The sequence below is a fragment of the Catharus ustulatus genome, chromosome 6 (genome assembly GCF_009819885.2).
Source record: "Catharus ustulatus isolate bCatUst1 chromosome 6, bCatUst1.pri.v2, whole genome shotgun sequence".
Taxonomy (NCBI): Eukaryota; Metazoa; Chordata; class Aves; order Passeriformes; family Turdidae; genus Catharus; species Catharus ustulatus.
The window spans coordinates 36,267,509-36,287,604 of record NC_046226.1 but is presented as its reverse complement, the minus strand read 5'-3'; the positions used below and the strand labels follow the sequence as shown (position 1 = coordinate 36,287,604).

Genomic DNA, 20,096 nt, shown 5'->3' with positions numbered 1-20,096 from the left:
CCGCCCCGCGCCGCGCCCGCCCCGCGGCGCTTTCGTGGCTCGCGGCGGCGCTTTCGCGGCTCGCGGTTCGCGGCTCGCGGCGGCGCTTTCGCGGCTCGCGGTTCGCGGCGGCGCTTTCGCGGCTCGCGGTTCGCGGCTCGCGGCGGCGCTTTCGCGGCTCGCGGTTCGCGGCTCGCGGCGGCGCTTTCGCGGCTCGCGGTTCGCGGCTCGCGGCGGCGCTTTCGCGGCGGCGCTTTCGCGGCTCGCGGTTCGCGGTTCGCGGCTCGCGGCTCGCGGTTCGCGGTTCACGGCTCACGGCTCGCGGCTCGCGGTTTGCGGCGGCGCTTTCGCGGCTCGCGGTTCGCGGCTCGCGGTTCGCGGCGGCGCTTTCGCGGCTCGCGGTTCGCGGCTCGCGGCGGCGCTTTCGCTCGCCGGGCGGCGCTTTCGCGAGCGCCGCTTTCGCTCGCCCCGCCGGCAGGGCTGCCGCCGCCGCCACCACGCTCGCCGGCCGCCCCCTCCCGTCTGCACCGCCGCCGCGTTTCCTCGCCCTGGCCGGCACTGCAGGCCCCCGCACCGCCGGGCTCCCCCACGCTGCTGGCCCCGATTCTGCTGGGCTTCCCCCGCTGCCAGGCAGCCCCACCCGCCGGCCTTCCTGCTTCTGCCATGCTCCCCTGCACTGCTAGCCCCAGTTCTCCCGGGCTCCCCCGCCCTGCTGGCTCAGGCTCTGCCGCCCGCCCCCGACACTGCTGGCCCCGCCTCTGCCAGGCTTTCCCACCTCTGCCGGGGCCGGCCGGGCTCCAGCTTGGCTTGGGGCTGCCGCGGGCTCTCACTTCCGTGTTGGCAGCTTTTAGAATTTTGTTAATAGATTAGCCGCCCCGGAATATTAGCCGCACTTCCGGGTTTCCACCAAAATTTTGGTCAAATTGGTGCGGCTTGTATTCGTGAAATTACTGTAACTCTTCAAACTTACAGTGTTTTACAAATACCAGAAATGTGAAGTATGTTTTGAAGCACTAATCAAGCTTTGGCATCTCTCTGCTGAGCAGGTCATTATTATTATTGCTCCTTGAAAAAGAGGAGAATACAGGACAGGCAAGGTTGAACTTTTTTTTCACACAAGAAATTAAGTGGGGTAACCAGGGAATGCATATGGATTTTATAGTTCTCATTTCTGTGCTTTAGCCACACAGCCTACCTTTCCCTCTTTCCTGCCCTCTCAGCTTGCCATAATCCAGTGCTGGAGGGCAAAAGACCCCAAATGACACAAACTTATCCACAAAACATTAATGTGGGAATCTGAAGCCATAGTTCATTTGCTTAGTGCAAGCAACTCTTTCACCTCATGTCCATCATGCTGTGCTTCTGACAGAACTTGTTTTCAGTAATGAAAGTAAGCTATGTCATATCAATGTGGTATACAAGCCATGTGAGGATAATGACTTTGGGGAAAGACAGGCCTGAGAGAGATGTACTCATCACAACTTAAAGAACTGCAGTAAATTTCTATTCACATCAGTAAATCCAGGACTTTTTTTGCCGGCTGTAAACCAAATCCTTCATCCATGAAGGCTCTGATATGTCACTGGATTCCTCTTTTCCCTCCTTTGCTTTCCAGCTATTTAGAGGAATTTTAAAAGGCTGCCTCTCAAAGCAGCACCAAACGCCCTAAAGATAGGACCGTGTAGCTCAGCGTACAGAAATGTTATGTTCTTTCTATCATCATCTCTGTACCTACACTGTTTCCAAAACCTTCACTTGCCCAACACAATGTAATGTGGTTGCAAAGAGCTTTACAGACTCTGGAGTAACACCAACTCCCCTCCTGCATAATGTGAAGCTGATGAACAGTGTGTCTGCACAGATCTATTCCTGCCTTTTTTGTGCCTTCATGTTTACTCGTGTACTCACATCTCTTTCTAAAAGAAACTTGATTCTTACTTTCACGGCTGCGTTAACATGACACCAAAACCTGCTCCTGCAGCAGTTTGCAGGGGGATGAGGATGTCACGTTGACATATCCAAGGCTTGATCTGACAGCAAACAAGAATTGCAAAAAAACAAAACCTTTGGTTTGAATGAGTTTGGCTGGGAGGAGAAAGTTCTCCTGGCTTTCAAGCACGTGAACCCTCACATGTTCCATGGAGACTGGGGGGTAGGGGGGCCCTAATCTGCTGGGGGTAGGAAGATGGCAGAGGCTTTTATGGCTTATACTGTTAGAAGATTTTGCCTCACACTTCCTTCATTCCCCAGTCTCTGAAATAAGTCAGGTCTAACCCTTCTAAAAGTAAGCAGCACTGGTTTATGCTGTTTCAGGCCAGACATTTTGAAGCAGAAGGCTGACTGCTGCCCTCCACTACCTTTCTCTAATCCACCTGCCTTAGTCTCAGGCACAGCAGACAGAGGGGCTTGTCTCCTTTTGTCACCATATGCATGCTTTTAGGGCACACAATGACAATCAGGACAAAAATACCACTGGGATTTCATTGTATTGTGCCAATGCAATGTAATTTGGCAGCACACAGAGAATGCAGTAGAAAAACAGCAGGGAAGATGGTGATGGGAAACCACACACTGAGGCTGCAGGAGTCAGGAGTCAGCTCGTGTAATTCCTGGGAGCCAAATGCAAGTGGGACATACACACATGTACACGGCATGCACATGCACACAGACAGACACAGAGCTGAGGGAATTAATCAGGAGTTGCAGGAAGCATTTGAGCACAGCCACAAATGCAGAAATCAGTAGCTTATCTCCTAGATCCTTAGGAAGAGGGGACTTGAATACAGGAGTTGTAACACTGCGTAACCACTCCTTTGCTACCCTGATCTGGGGGGGCTCCTGACAGAATCATGGTGCTGGAAGAGCTCATGCAGATACTAAAAAGGCTAAGAAGAGCTCAAACTCAGATTTCTTGTGAGACTATGTGGCTGGAATTCTTGATTACTACATGCATTGCAATTATTTCCTCTCTCTGAGGAAAATGAAGCATCTCTGGGGAGGCAAAAGCAAGGGGAAGGAGTCTGGGAATTGCTGCAGGCGGATCTATAGCTAAGGCATCCAAAGGGAATATCACATGGTGAGACTAGGGAGGTGAAAACCTTAATAAGTGAATTTTGCACCACTAATGAATGGATTGATGGATACTGCCTCTCATATCACATACTGTCTTTTTCACGAGAAAGAGGTAATACAATTTGTATTGCCTGCACTGAGTTTGGGAGACAGCTGTGCAAGGCAAACACCATTCCATACTACTTTTACCATGGGTCACCATGTTTTCCCCAAAACTCATGCTGAGGCTGTGCACGTGGATGCCATGCCCTCAGTGAAGAAAACAAAAGTGTTCATTCCCTTCTTAAAGGAAAAAAAAAAAAAAAAAAGGAAATAATATTTTCACTTTCACACTAGCAGCAAGCAGCAGGCGAGAATCAGGAGGTGCTAGGAGATGGAAGCATGTCCTTTCCAACATATACCTTCTTCTTCGCCAGCAGTAAGTCCTGGTAAGCATTCGAACGCAGAAAGCGCGCATAGCTGTCACTCTTCATCAACTTGTAAATGTGCTCCTGTGGGATGGGGGAAATGAGAGACAGAGAATTGTTATCAAACCTCATTGAGACATCACAGGGACTTAAAACATGGAGAATTGGAAGGAAGAGAGACTGATCAGAGTTCTAATTAAGTCTGCTGTTATTGATTATCTGTGTTGTGGTAGCGTACACGAGGTCCATCCTGGGGCAGGACCCTGCTGTGCCTGGGGCTGTATGAACACGAAACAAAGAGACGGCCCTCACCCCAAAGGCTGGCACACATTATTCGCTCATCAGGATTATTCTGCAGAGATTGCAACACTCCGAAGTCCTCAAATTATGAGAAAGTGCCTACCCTGGGAAGAAGAAATAAACACCAGAAATTGTCTCATAGATTAGATGTCATTTTACCAGTTACAGATACTTGAATGATCACCCAGCATTCCTTTCGTGTTCATGGAGGGGAACTGATACTTGCACACATTTCATCTCCACGTTAGACGTGCACTCAAGTAAGCCAATGTGTTAATGTCCTGAAAAGGCCCTTATCTGTGGACTATGCAGGGAAGCTACATGACTAGTTCCAATGTGGATGGCTAGATCATGTGTATAAAGTTACATTGGATGAGTGTCTCTCTTAGGGTCTTCTCTTAAGTTAAACTGCTGTTACCAGTTTGCTCTGAGAGCACTTACTAGGTGTATCTTCAAATTTAAAAAGGGGTGTTTCATTGCAGCAGCCCTTAATACATACCCTTTTCTAATTTCCCTGCTAAGCTTTACTTTCCTGCTGAGAATCCCTTAACACAGTCAGCTTTTCTCCTAGTTATCCCTGGATTTACAGAAGATATTATCCCAAACACCAAGAAAATCAAATCAAAATACTTTGACCAAATAATGACAGAAAACACACTAAAGAAGCTCAAGAGAAAACAGGCACCTTGGACCTTTCTCTTAGACTTTGCCCAAGGAAGCACTTTTATAGAGTTAATGAGCAGTTTTATCTATAGTGAATTATACAACGTGAAATATTCTCTCCTGCCCTAAAGCCATTCTACATGAAACTTTAGAAGAACCAAACCAGACAGAAGTCTCATAGCTTATTTCAGTGCGTTAACAAGCCAAGCAGAATTCCCTTATCTTCATCATCATGGGTAATTAGCAATGACCTGTCTACACAGAAGAACTGCTTAATTCAGCTTTCTTACACTATTTGGTATAGTCTATGAGGGCCACTGGTTTTCCTTCGACACAGCATAAATGCATTCTTTGAGCTACTTCCTGGTGTGGAACAACTTTTACTGATTAATTTCCATACTTGCTTTTAGTCTTGACAGATCCTCATTTGTGCAGCACTATCTATCCAAAGCACAGCACAAGATTTTGCAATAGAATTGTTCATCACATAATCACTAGGTTGGAAGAGATCTCCAAGATCATTGAGTCCAACATGCCCTAACATCTCAACTAAACCATGGTACTAAGTGCCACATTCAGTCTTTTTTTAAACACCACCTCCCTGGGCAGACAATTACACTACTTGATCACTCTTTCCGTAAAAACTTTTCCCTAATATCCAACCTATGTTTCCCTTGGTGCAGCTTAAGACTGTGTCCTCTTGTTCTGTCAGCTGCTGCTAACATATACAGCTATTTATACGCTTTGTATTTTTATGCTTCATATAAAGCTATTTATATGCTTTATATTTTTATGCTTCATATAAAGCTATTTAGCAACTGTCACCCTTCTTGCTTCAGAAAAAACACATGGTAGGCACAGTTTCATACTTCTCATGTACAGCATTACCATGAGATTCGACATCCAGCTGTGGGACATTTGTTCTATTTATGCAGGACAGAATGAGCCAATTATACCCTAGGACAAGGAGAAGGAAAATAATGCACATCATGGATATAATCATCAAAAGGTTTCTATTCTCTCACGTGAATAAGGATTTTCACCATCAGTTCTCTCTTAAATACTTCAATAGCATAAACTCAGGACTCTGTTGATTTAAACCCAACCACACCTCAACCAGTTTGCCTGTACTGCTACCTCTTAAGGTTTCCCAGGAGATGCCATGTCCTCCTAATGAGTTCTGTGTAACTACCTGGGAAACAAACCCACCTAACTGGTGCTTTTCCAGGACCATGAAGAGACTGATGAGTAAGCGGGCATCTTGTAGCCCATCAACAGTAAAGGGCCTGAGGGGTCTCCAGAGCCTTCATCCTCTTAGTGGTCCTCTTTGCAGCAACCAGTACATGCAGGGTGCTGGTGGGACAGGTGCTGAGGTGGGCAGGAAGGTGCTATGGCTGAGGCAACATGGTGGGTGACAGGGATATTTATATTAACATTTTGAAAGATGTGATTAATTTTTTCACTGTCTTTGGGCTCCAAGTGGTTTCTTTACCAGTGGTCAGACAACTGAGTCTAGTCTGAAACATGATGATAACATTTTTGGAAAACAACTTTCAGTTTTCATTGCCACACAGACAGAAGCAAAGGAGAACACACAACGCTGGCCATACAACCCACCAACAACAACTATCACTCTTGCTCATGACAAGACAACTTCATGTATTTGACCTTAAAACAGTATAAACTCAGTATCTGGTGGTCAGAAGGAAAATTGCTTCAATCCTAAGATGAAATAAACCACAAAGCTGCCATCTTAACTGAAGTCCTTCCCTGAAATAGGACTATTGCTCAGCAACAGCCCTGCTGCCACTGCAGCTAGCTAATTGGTATGAAGCATTTTCTCTGCTTTTCACATCTTGGAATCACTAAACAGCAACACTGCTACCTTTCAGCTGTTCACTGCAGATATAATCAAACAGGGAATAAGTATTCATAGGCTTTGAATGCCAATGAAGAAAGAAGGTTGGACATAGAAAAAGAAGGGACATGCATAGCTTCAGAAGCAAACTTTGCTTTTTAGTTGTCAGAATTCAAAGGGCTTGCTTTTAACAATCTCTAGACTGAAGGCATGAATGATACACTAGTAATTTATTTTACAACACTGCATTTCTGAAGTATCTACTGGAAATTTGAGCCAGTTGCTTAGATCAGCAAAGACTGCCTTCCAATTTGCAACAGTACAGGACAACTTGCATTGCTACAGTGAAAATCCCTACTGAGACTGCACTATGAAGATTTCTGCTAAAATTGTGGCTGTGGTGTGTGTCCAGCCCACTTACACACCAAATCTAGCTGCAGGATGGGAAAAGTCGGTGGCTGGAACATTTGTTTTGATCTGTAGCCTACTCTGTTCTTTGCCACCAAGTGATCTTCTTATGCATTCTGAAATCTGCAACTTCCTAGGGAACCTAGAGCTAGTGTTTAGCAGCTCCTCATTCCATAAATACATTGAAGGCTACTGGAGGTCTAACAACTGATCATATTCTTCTCTGGAAGCCTGAGCAACAGGCAGAGGTGTGGGCATGGATTTAGTTGCTCTGTGCAACTTGTGCAAATTGTCTTGTCCTTCTCTGTCATGGATTTTTTAGCTCACTTTGGATCATTGCAACCCACTGGCCTCTCATTTCTTATTTTACAGAGGATCTGGATTTTTTGCACCTTTTTATCACATAGTGGAAAGAAAGGACACCCACATTAAAGACTCCCGTGCAATGCATTTTGTAAACATGCACAATCTCCTTGACATTACGTGACAGTGCTGGTAAGAAATTTGAGCTTTTCCATCCTTCTACTGAGATAATTCTCCATTTTGTTAAGTTGTTTATTATAGGGTAATGAGCTCACTACTGCTGGTTCCCTAAACAGAAAAAGTGTAATTTTTAACAATGCAGCTGCAGCTCTGGACATTCCAGTCTCTTGCACTGGGAGCAGTCTGTCCAGAATTATCACTGCAACACTTCTTTACAAGTGCCATGGGAAGTTCCTGTGCCCTATCTGCACAAGAGCAGGAGGATCATTTCATTTAGGTGGTGTAGCCTCTCCCAGCCATTGCTGTGTACCCCTTCCCAAGTATGGCTCAGTCTCCCAGCTCCCTGCTCCAGCCCAAAGACAGCAATCCTTTAGGGAGTTACATTGCAAACCCAAGGATTTAAAACAATCATCTAACAAAACTGCCCAAGTGATCTATTAAAGCAATTAAATAAGATAGCTTATAAAAACAGATAAAAGGCAGGAAAAAATGTCTCTCAATATTTGGCCAGCAGTTGACAGGCATCACATGTCCCACTGGTCTCCCCTGCAGCCTTGCCAGCTCTTTCTGAGCACCGAGCTGCCATCTCCGGCCACTGCAGTGGCAGCTGAAAGTGGAGACAGGGACTGACGTGACATGGCAAGCTGGCTTTTGAGCTGACCAGTCACTCAGTCCCTCACACAGCATGCTGCTGATGAGTGCCAGCTGTACTGATACTCCCCTGTGACAAGGGATGCACATTGGGAAATGTCAGTCTAACATGGAGAGTGACACAAGAACTTGCTTTTGTAAGTGCAGTGGATTTCATCTCCAGGAAGCAAACAAATCCCTTACAAGACTCCTGCGAGCAGAGTGGGTTTGCTATCAAACATCCCCATTATTGTTGTTTCCCAGTTCTTGAACCAAGGCAACAGAGGCAATGGGATCTGCTTCCATGTGAGAAAAAGGCAGGCCCTCTTTAGTGTTTTGTGTACCTGAATCACATCTCCTCCATGGTGGGGAAAAATAGGCAGAGGTCCTGGGGGCTGTCCAGCTTCACTGAGCATAGTCTCTGTACCTGGTCTTCTGTCATGAGAGTTACACTTCAGAAAACATAACTATTCCACTTGCCACAACCATTATGTGGTATAAAGAACAAACAGTACAAAAGAGGGAAATGTTGTCCCTTCTAGGAAAAAAAAGGAATTAATGAGATAAATCACAAAAAAATCTCTTTTACAATTATGTGAAACCAACAGAAAATCCCACCCCTGACAGCTGACAGCTTAAGTGCAGAGAAATAAACCCTGATAAGGTTCAGCATCTCTTGGCTATTTTCCTTCCACAAGCTTTACCTTTGGAAAGAGATGAAGGACAGGCTTTGTAAATTATTCCTGACAAGAGTGGAAAGGGGGAAGAAAAAATAAAGTTTGCAATCCAGACGGGAATGTGGGAGGTGGCTGAGATAGCAGAAACAATCTCAAAGCTGCACCTGCTCCAAATCAATGTGCTGCAATGTGATCTCGGGTCTCTCTTCCCTATCACAGTCAAAGCACAGTGACCCTGAGGAGGGCACGGCTGCCAGATAAGCAGAACCTTGGGAGCACTCAAGAAAAAATGTGGGAAAAAACCTGAATGATAAAAAGATAATAACATCTGACTCATACAAGGCATGTGATAGATCCCAGGAATTATGGTCTCTGGTAAGAATGTTTCTTTTTAGCAGAAAACCTTGGTTCTTTCCTCTGGTTTGTGTATATGAGACTAGAAGAGAATCTGTGGTTAAACATTCATTCCTAATTCCACCAGTGTTTTACCCATCTTGATATTTTGTGACAGGCTTGAGAAATTTTTGGAGTTGTAAAGGCCAAGCACAATGTTCTCATGAACTCTGAACACCAGCTATATTCCAGAAAGCCCTTAAATTTGAATTTGCTGATAGAAATTTTTCCCTGTTTGTGCCTAAACCCAACTGCAAACTTTAGACAATGATGGGGAATAAGGAGAAATGGCAAATTCTTTGCTCACTTCAAGCACAGGTTTCCCATTTAGCACATTTATGGAACAGATCATCTTGACTACCATTACACAGCATGTACAGAACAACCAAGTGATCAGGCCCAGCCAGTATGGGTTAGGAAAAGCACGTCCTGCCTGATCAACCTGATCTCCTTTTATAACCAGGTGATCTGCCTGGTGTATGAGGAAAAGGCTGTGGATTAAGTCTACCTGGACTTCAGCAAAGCATACAATACTGCCTCCTATGGCCTTCTCCTGGAGAAGGTGGCAGCCCCTGGTTTGGAAACGTGCACTCTTTGCTGGGTTAAAAACTATCAAAATGGCTGGGCAGAGGGAGTGGTGGTGAATGGAATTACATCCTGGCAGCCAGTTACCAGTAGTGACCCTAGGGCTTAGTATTGGGGTCAGCCCTATTTAATGTCTTTATTGATGATTCAGATGAGAGGACCAAGTGCACCATCATGCAATTCACAGATGACACTAAGCTGGGTGGAAGTGTTGAGCTGCTGGAAGGCAGGAAGGCTCTGCAGAGGAATCTGGACAGGCTGGATCAATTGGCCAAGGCTAATGGTATGAGGTTCAGCAAGGTAAAGTGCCAGATCCTGCATTTGGGTCACAACAGCCCCAGGCAGTGCTTTAGGCTGGGGGATGAGTGACTGGAAAGCTGCCCAGCAGGAAGGGACCTGGGGGTGCTGACTGACAGCAGCTGAACATGACCCAGTGTGTGTCCGAGTGGCCAAGAAGGCCAATGGCATCCTGGCCTGTATCAGCAATAGTGTGGCCAGCAGGACCAGGGTAGGGATTGTCCCCTGTACCCAGCATTGGTGAGGCCCCACCTCAAACCCTGTGCCCAGTTTTGAGCTCCTCACTGCAAGAAAGAAATCGAGATGCTACAGAATGTCCAGAGAAGAGCAATGAAAATGGTGATGGGTCTAGAAAGTCACTCATATGAGGAGCAGCTGAGGGAGCTGGGGTTGTTCAGCCTGGAGAAAAGGAGGCTCAGAGAAGAGCTTATTCCTCTGCAACTGTCTGAAAGGAGGGAGTAGCCAGGTGGGGGTCAGCCTCTTCTCCAAGGCAACCAGTGACAGGATGAGAAGAAATAACCTCAAGTTATACCAGCAGAAGTTCAGATTGGTTAACAGGAGTAATTTTTTCACTGAGAGGGTGGTAAAGCAGTGCAATGGGCTGCCTAGGGAGACAGTGGAGTCATCAGCCCTGGAAGTGTTCAAGAAATTAGTGGAGGTGACACTTAGTGCTGTGATTTAATTGACAAGGTGGTGCTTGGCCAAAGGTTGTACTTCATGATCTTGAAGGTATTTTCCCACTGAAATGATTCTCTTCCATTATTTTTAGCTCATTTTGGGGGTTTACACTAAGGCTAGATAGCTGCTGAGATGCACTCATGCAAGGGTCCACTTTGCCTTTCATAAACTGGTCAGAAACCTCCTTGCTGTAGCTATCTTTTGGAGCACTCCTTCACCCTGTCACCAACACTATTAACTAGTGAGAGCTGATCTGGAAACCCCTCTTGTATTGCAAGCATGCAGCTGAACCTCTGGTCACTGCAAAGGAGATTTGCAGCAGGTCAGACAAATCCATTAAAAGAAAAGGCCACAAGCAATGTAAAGCAGTAGATTAAACAACTAAATAAATAACAGCATACTGCAATGAATGCTAATATTTGTGCTACTTGTATGCTTGGCACTGGCGAGGAATTTACAGCAGATTCACACATGAGAGAGTGCTGAGTGAAGGCCTTGTGGCCTTTGCAGGAAGGATGGGAAGAGATGCCAGCTGAGAACCTGCCTGGAGTTTGTTTTTGGAAGAGCTGTCTCTATAGCACAAAGAGGACGTGGGATGGAGAAAGCAGACGCTTCTGCAAGCACATGGTGTGCGACTGCTGCACCTTCCAATTAGACTTGGCAGCAGTCTAGTGCCTGTCTGTCGGCACCTCTGCTCTGCACAGAGTTTTGTGGCACAAGAGCTGAGGTTAACCCCTATGCCACCACACATACATACTGAAGTCAGCAAAACCTGCTATCCACAGGATTTTAGAGATGTGTGCTGTTAACTCTGCTGTGCTCTTCCCTGTTCATCCTCAAGAATCCTGTTTGACCAGCAGGACACCCTACCACACACCACCACAAGGATCTTCCAAAATGCCAAAGAAAGTAAAGGAGACCTACTCCTCTTTAAGCAGTTACTTGTGCCGAAACCGAATGCAACACTTTTTAGGAGAAATTATAATCAACTGCACTCAACCTAACTGATGGTGCTAAAATGCACTTTAGAAAAAGCAGTAGAAATTACTCCATCAGCTCTGGAAGCTGAAGTAGTTGGTGGCAGGCACAGTCAAGATGAGGCAAACGGTGAAGAAGCTGCAGAAGAGACCTTCACATTTGCCCTTTTTGAACTTGATGGGAAACCACCAGTGGGGGTGAGAAAACAGAGAAACATGTATGTTTTATTCCAATTCCCTTTAATGTTTCCAAATCCCCACTATGAGCACTTCTGGATCTGCTTGTTCTGGTCTCTGCATTTAGGATTTCACTTCTTAAAAATGCTGTAGTGCCCGTTTGAGCTGCCTGCCTGCAGTTAATGCCTGCCTGCATTAGCCAGGATGAACCCCTTCCCGGAGCCTCTCTGGTACCCAGCAGTGCTGCCATCTAGCAGGGCCAGCCGGGACTGGGTGCTCCAGCTGCTGCGGGACTGCAAGGCTTTCCTGGATTTATGGTTGGAAAAGAAAAGTTTCAGGTTGCTAAATGGCACATAATGGTCTTGGCCTAAGAGTGAATAGCTCTGGAAAATCTGACCAGTATCTTTTTTGCCACTCTTAGGTATTCAAGGGATGTGACAATTTACATCAAGTTTTAGCTGGTGCATTTTCTTCACACTCAACCAAGTTGCTTTTACCACTAAGGGAAAAAAAATATGAATAATTATCCTGTAATATATACTAACCTGCCTTGCTAAACTAAAAAGCACAATTTTTTTTTCAGCCCAGAAATGCAATTACACTGGGCTGAAGGCACAGGAATGTATGAAGGAGCCTTAGCAAGAGGGATAACTGTAAGCAATGAGAGCTCATTTTGAGTAATGCACAGAAATCCTTTGTTTAGCCCTGTAGATACATAGTTGGAAACACAATGTAAATCTTTCATGGAAAAGCACATTGATAAAAGTAACACATAAATTTAGCTACGGCTCCTCTGTAAATTGATGAGCCAACTGGTTTGCTTCATATCTTCAAACACAAATGTGAGGGCAGAGCTGTTGAGGGTCTATGGCAGATGCAGTGCAGAGGACCAGAGGCAAAGGGCTGTTGAGTGCTGTGCAGTTAAGGGGTCAGCCTAGTACTGTAGGAGGATTTAGTCCTAAATATAGCAAGGGCTATCCTGGGAGACAAGAGTGGGCTGCCAGGAGTCTAACGCCATATGAGCAGCTTTAGGTTTTGAGAACAATGATCATGGCTAAGAGGCTGACTCTCTCAATATGGGCCAAATCCTGGCTACTGGCAAAAAGCCCAAGTGAAGAGGTTTTGCCTGGGAGGAGGGGACAACCTTCTGTAGCATTCGGGAGACTGGCATTTCTTTTCCAAACAATACAATATGTAGGAGTCACAGCAATGAAAATGAGGTTTTTCCCTCCTGTGCATGCTGTGGTGCAGCTATGAGGTGTAACTACATAACCTTTTGGTCAACACCCTGACATCTGCAGGCTGTCAGCAGCTTCCTCCTTGTTTTCTTCATGAAAAATTCTGCCAAAAAGCTGAATTGTACCAAAGAGAAGAACATGCGGAACCCCTCAAGCAGCAGAAGGAAATTCTATTTCAATGGGGCATTCCATGTTCCACAGGAGATAGTGACAATGTCAGATATAGCCCTACAGAAAGAAGCAGAACACAGCTTCTGAGTAAAGGTGGCTATGCTGAGATTGGCAACACCAACCCTGCTTGGATGCCTACCTAGAGAACAATAAACAATAAACAATTTTCCACATGTCGTCAACATTTTCACTGTAAGATATCTGCTGCTATGTCATATTGGGCTTCTGTTAAGTGGTTGAGCTCAAGATCTCAGAGCCCAAATGTATATTGAAATATTTTAACTGTTTGCCAACAAACCCCATCCTTACAACCCACATTCATACCTGCTGTGGGCTGAGCAGAAATATGAAATGCATTGCTGATAGATCTTTCCAGGGATTTTTTCTTAAATTTTTAATTAGGAGTGTGAACACTTAAAAAGGTAACAACCTCTTAAAAAAATTAAGGACCATAGGGTTCCTGCATGAGTTTAGCAGGAAGAGACCATAACCCCAAAGTCCATGAGAAATGGACTTCTGGATTTCTGGCTTCTTGATTAGATGAAAGGATGCGCTTGCAAGCACTTTTGCTCCCAATTTGGGAGAAAAACAGTATTAGCAGCTTCCTGACCTTCACATGAAGAGGAAACTCTCTTGCTCTGGATCTGACATGCAGTTGTTACTTGCTTTCAAGAAGCACAGTGCACACTACTGATTACAAGAGTCCCAGAGTCTGAGTTCTGAATTCAATTTTTGAGCAAGCTAGAGATTTTCCCATGTAATCTATCTAAAGGTATTTTTTGGAGGTAGGAAATGTCTGGCACTGAGGCACTGTTAATACTCATGCATGTAGTTTTAGACAGCTTGGCAGGATCAGCACCCTGAATAACAGGCAGACTATTGTCCTGTGGGAATATGCTGACTGTTCTTGTTACCCTATTCCCATGATCTTTCATTTGGAGAGATCTGTTGCCTTCTGTCACTGAGTCTGCAAGGAGAGAGGTCACTCATGACTTTTTCCTGGCCCTTTTTCTGCTTGTGTGTGACAGAAGAACATTAGTTTAGACAGTAGTTTGATCCCTGATGTCTTCAGAGACAGAAAGGGAACAACAAGACAAAGTCTGGATGGTAGATGTTTTTCACATAACATGACTGCTAAACCACAAATTAAAATGGAAGGCAGAAAATAAAGGAAGTACTTTCGGATGTGTGGTGCATAGGCACATTTTGAAAAAAAGCTCCCAACAAACCAAAACAGGAAAATAATAACACAGAGAATCTGCTCCTATGTAAACTGCTGCTTCAAGTCTTTTGTCTCCTGCTTTGCACAGCATCAGGCACACAAGCATAAGCCTCCACCATCACTTTCCTATTTTTGCTCCAGACACCTAAGTTCTCTTCTGGCCGTATTTGTGAGGCTTTTGATTTTAGATTCTGTTGTAGGTTGTTTTGTGAAATCCACAAGTGCAGGAGCTTGCACTTTTGCTTCTAAGTGTAACAAATACACAACAGTGAGACTGTGTGTTTTCTATAGTCATCATAACCAAATATAAGGAAGAGAACCAGAGTGCAGTGTAAGGAAGGATTTTTTCCTCCAGTCCCACAGAATCAGAACCAAAGAAGGAGAAGGGAATAAAGGTCAAGTCCTTGTGCAGTCTCTAACCTCCACAGGAAGGTGCAGGCTGTCAAAAGCCCCCAGGAGCCCTTCATGTCTAAATACTGATGTAATGTAGCAGTGCTTTCAATTCCCCACAGCGTAGGCTCAAGATCTCCGAGCAGCACTTGTTCAGTTGGATTTGATCCCCTCTTAGAGGCAGAGCACCTTGGTCTGCCCTGTGTCTCCTTGCTGACTGCTTGCACTGCTAAGCAATCCTTAGTCACTGTCCTCTACACACATGCAACTGGGGCAACTGGGCAAAACTTTAAGAAAATGGGAATAATGCTTCTCCAAGTTATTACATGAAAGATGATACAGACACACAAGGAATGATTATTTTCCCATCTTCCTTTTTTGCTCCAGACCTACAAAAGGAGTTCTCTATGCCCACTGAATAGACACCAGGCCTTTCACATCCTGTGCATGCTTAAAAACTCAGGAGAAGTCACCCCTCATTTTCCCTTGGTAAAAAATAACATTTCACTTCCAAGAGTTCCTTGCTTAAATTTGTAGTTTGGTTTTGAATTCAACAGGATCCTGTCAAGTTCTGTCAGCACCTTGAGCTTCCTGATACAACCAGAATGCAAACTGATGACTGACCACGATAAATCCTGCAAGGACTCATATGTCTATCACAGTCCAGAACAAACTGAACTACACATGCTGAGAGCATGAACTGGACTCAAATCTCAAGATTAGATTTAAGGAAGAAAGTTTGTACAATGAAGATAATGGAGGCCAGATAACTCTGGCCAAGATTGTCCAGAGAGGTGGTGGATACCTCATCTCTGGAAACATTCAAGGACAAGTTGAACAGGGCTCTGAGAAACCTATCTAGTCGAAGATGTATCCTGCTCATTTCAGGGGAGCTGGACTAGATGAATTTTAAAAGTGCCTTCTGTCCCAAATTATTCTATGTTTCAAATCTGGGACAGGTACATATCTGGTTTGAGCTGCCTGGAATTTAGCATTGTGGTCTAAATCTGCCCTGGAATTAGCCAAAGATCTGCAAAGAACAGTTAAAATCCCTAACTAAGCCTGGATTAGAACTGAATTTCCCTGAATCATCTTCACAGAAACAACAGCTGGTTAGTTCAGGTAAAGGGATGTCAATCTAAACTCCATTTTATGCATTAAAGAATTAAAACTATTTGTTAAAGAGTAAAAATAAACAAAGAAAACAGGAAAGGAATTCCAAAGATAACTGTGTGGCTTACCTGACTCTGGTACACCTAGCTCTGAAGCCTACCAGTCAATGTAGGCTAAACATCCTTACAAACATTACTGTGAGGAAACACAATGCATCCTGGTGATACTAGCTCCCAACACCAAGGGAATGAGAAAGGAAGGGATTAAAGATTTTCTGAAGGCAGAAAGACATTTCAGGAGAGGCATGGAGATGCTTGATGGGAATAGGGAAAGAATGGTTAAAAAACTAATAAGCCATAATTGTCACACTCACAGCTCTGTATTCCCATGTAAAGATGAATTACTTTGGCTGTCAGCAGCTTCATTAGCCAAAAGAAACCATTCAGATGGACCCAAACCTATTTACTTTCCAGAGCTGGTGGTGCCTGCTTCATATTGCAGGGCCTCACACTGGTTGTTCAATGATGCTGATAACTCCTGTGGGAGCTTACATCCTGCTAAGTACTTCACTGTTTAATTGAACTGACCTTTCCTGACGATGCCCCTTGTATTAAAAGCTGCTTTGCTCCCCAGTGAAAATGGTTTGATAATCATAATATTTTACTCTGAGGACAGTTTTTTAGGAGCAGAAAATAATCAGCTAAATTGGTAGGCTCCCCTCTAGAGGAGCCCAGCACTAAAATGTCAGAAAGTGCTGTTGGACCAAGAAAGCTAGCAGAGCTGATGATGAGGACAGAGCTAGGAGCAGGGCTGGGCTGCTCACAGACAGAGACACCAACAAACTGGATAGCTGAGGAGGGGAGTGCAGGCTGAGCCAGCACAGCACACTCTGCTCAGAGCTGAGATGTGCTGGCACAGCTTGAGCTGGGCATGGGGTGGGTGATGGCACCTGCAGGAGCCACAGCAAGAGGGGCAGCTCTCTGCAAGCCCAGCAGTGCAGGACTGTGGAGTGCAGCAGCACTGAGGGACACATAGCACAGCAAATGTTTTAAGCTGAGATGGGGAAATGGGAAAACACTTGTTTCTGTGGAACAGGAATCCATCTCAGAGAGAGGTCTGTCTGAAATAATAAATGCACACCAAATTCAGATTTGGATTAGGAGCACTTTGAGGACTGAGATTTGGAGCTGAGATTTTCTTCACCAGAGAAACCATTTGCTTTCAGACCATGACTGGCCTGGGGACAAAGAGGTTTGAAGTGAGAGGCATGTTTGCCAAGAGCCCCTTTTCTCCCTGTTTTTACCTAGGCTAGTTGCCTTACCAGATGGTTGAGCAGCATCTAGGAGAGCTTTTTAGGGCTGGGAGCCAAGGGTGTGCAAAGAAGCACATCAATATAGACTGTAAGGCAACCGATAACAAATGATGCTTTACTTTCAACTTCCTGTTATAAAGCATTGGGCCTGAATGCGCTCTGCTACACCTTGCCCTTCCTGAGTAAAGCAATGTGTCCACTTCCAGGGCTTTTTCTAAAGAGCTGGCATTTTGTGGATCTCTCAAGTCATGACTAGAGTGCTACACCACCGTCTCCTATTCTTCCACTGCAGGAGTATCAAACTGATTTTCTCAGATCAGCCAACACTTTTCCTTCCTCTTAGTGTTGCAGACCTGCAGGCATTCAAAGAACGCGCTGTTGAGTAAACTAAACTTTTTGTTGTTCTTTACTTACAAGGACATTTCACTTGTTTTCCTAGTGCTAAAGCTACACAGGACAGGACAACACTCATATTTTCCCCTCCCACAGACGGTGTTTTGATTAGTTGTATCTGGTTGAGTCCCTAGGAATGTGGGATGTGTGGGAGCTCCCATGGGCTCCTGGTGCCAGAGTGCTGAGATAAAGCAGCTGCTGCAGATTCATGGACAAGAACCTCTGTGGTAGCAGAGCTGACCTGTGAGAAACACCATGGCAGTACCTGGGAGATTTACAGCACCCTGGGATTATCTACATTGGCTTCTATGAAGTGGATGTGCAAACAAAAATGTCCCTTCTCCAGGATGAGCCAGTAAAAACTCTACCAGGGCACTACACCCTTCAGCAATGTCCTACTTCTTCCTGCTTTTGTTAGAACATCTTCTCAGCTATCCAGTCAAGCAGTCACAAACCACTTGCTTGGCCTTTGGAGAGCTACCAGAAGCCCACTCTACAAGAAGGCAACTGGATTCACCTTCTACATTGTGCTATCCTCTCTCGGCATAGATTCAGTCTCCAAGATAACCATATCTGGCCCTGAAGGTCTACCTTTGCCTCATATTTATGTGTCCGTGAACCACAACAGATGAATTGAGAACATCTGTCATTATAAAAATCCCCTGAAATAAAATTAACCCAAGGAGCTAAAATTGCAGTCTAACTGCTAGGCCTCCAGCTTGATTTTATCAACTCCTCTTTGAATGGCAATGTAATTGTGAACTGATCAGTTCAAGGCTAAATCCTCCACATCTTCTTCTAATTAAATACTCATCGTCTAAACATTCATCTTATTCTTAGTACTTCTACTTATCAATTTAATCAATTCCCCCCTTATTCACCTATCTACTTTCGCCTGAATTCTGCCATCATCATTTTTTTCAGGTGATGCAAGAAGTTATTTTTCACTGCAGCTGCCAAGCAAATAATATATCTTAGCCAGAATGTCTTCGTACTTCTGTATTTCTCAGCTTTTAAAAGGGCATTTAAGTTGCCTGATATTCTCAGGGGACTGCCTTGAAACTTTGTGTACATTCCTTCTATGCTGGCCCCAAGGAGCAAGATTGCAATCAGGAAAATAGAGTATTTGATGCTGGTTTGAAAAATTCATTGCCTAACTTTGTATAAGTGGTCCACAACATCTCCCCTGAGATGAAAATATTTTGTTAGTGGAGTATTTTGAAGAATTGTCTTTGAATGACAATTTAAAAAAAAAAAATCCCCAAACCCAGGAATTGTTTTCATTTGCTGCTGGTTTTACTACATCTTGTGATAAAAATGATAATGAGGAGGATATATTTTAATTGTGTCCCTAGTAGTATTTGCCAAATTATCCCTTCTTCCTTTTTCTTTACTAAAAACTAGAAAAATATATTTTCACTTTCCAGAAGGTTATGCAGCTTTACCCTTGCTTGTAGCAGTTTTTTTCTCAAATTATCTGTTTTCCTCAAGGCATTTTCCATGTACAGTTTATCTGTAAAATTTCTCTGATAAATCTGGAGCCTTAGGAGGGAAGGATTAAGCTCACTGCATTGCCTACTGTCCTATCATTAAGGTATTGTCTAGTGGACAAATTTCTAGCTGTGTTGGATGGAGCTGCTGCATTTGGGGTTTGGCAGGAGGATATAATTAGCTATAAATAAATAAAAATACAGAAGAAGTGTATTAGCCAGTGTTTTGATATTTGGCCATTCTGTAAATATGCCAGACTTTGGTGTCAGGTAGCACAGATAGACAAGCTGAACTGTATAGCACTCTTTCATCTGTGCTTTCTCTGAGAAATGGATCCAGCTTGCAGCACCTTGCAGACTTGTAGATTTTGGAACATTTGTTCCCACAGGAGCCTTAGCCTGCTATAATAGCTAGATTCAATGAAAATATCATTTACCCAGCTTGAATAGATATCCTCAAAGTCACTTCAAACTGTGCATCTCCTTTTTCTTACAAGTGAGCAGTGACAATGTGATAGTGGAATATCATATTAAAACTGAGAGTTTCATTAACAGTAGTTCCATAAAACCAAAAACTAACCTGTGCATCTTCGTATGTGTATCTCCCTGGGTCTTTGACATTTTGGCTTGTTTTCTCATAGCTGTGGGAATCCAAGTTGATAGCACTTTGGGCCCCAGGAGCTAGAAACTCCTGCCAGATTTCTTCCACTCTGGTGGTCACATCCTGTAAAGGTTGTTTCTTGAGATCTTGGACAGCCAACCAAAACCTGTACTAGGCAAAAATTAAAAGGGCAGAAAAGAGAAAAAGAAGTCTATGTAAGGTTTTGTGAAAAAGCCTAGGCAGAGTACTAAAACAGAGAACTTAGTCCTGCATCTATTAGAATTCACAGAAGACTCTCCATGTAAGCATGATTTCAAGGGGAAGGGGTGATGTACTTTGCACCAACCCCTTAAATTTTGGCTAAGATCAGAACACTAATTTTAAGAAGTGACACATTCTTATTCAAACTGCCCCTGCAGAAGTGTCAGATTAGGTATGCAAAAGGAAATCTCCAGAGCTATGCAGCTGGACGAGAGGAGAAGGCTCTGCTTTCCACACTCCTGCTACAAAGTGCTGGTCATTCCTGCCTCCAGGATCAGTCATTCACAGGGGATGTAAAATGAAGAACAAACTTAACATTCA

At 44.4% G+C, this 20,096-nt stretch overlaps 1 protein-coding gene across 4 annotated transcripts in view; it reads right to left on the bottom strand.

The window, feature by feature from the left end:
- The window catches only part of RGS6 (regulator of G protein signaling 6), a 265,549-nt gene that overhangs the window by 24,868 nt on the left and 220,585 nt on the right, over positions 1-20,096 (bottom strand). For all 4 annotated transcript variants that reach the window (XM_033062618.1, XM_033062617.1, XM_033062616.1 and 1 more), the window contains 2 exons: positions 19,494-19,680; positions 3,453-3,542 (listed from right to left, as the gene is read on the bottom strand). In XM_033062618.1, the coding sequence (XP_032918509.1) occupies positions 3,453-3,542; positions 19,494-19,680 (277 nt within the window). The remainder of the gene's footprint in view (positions 1-3,452; positions 3,543-19,493; positions 19,681-20,096) is intronic.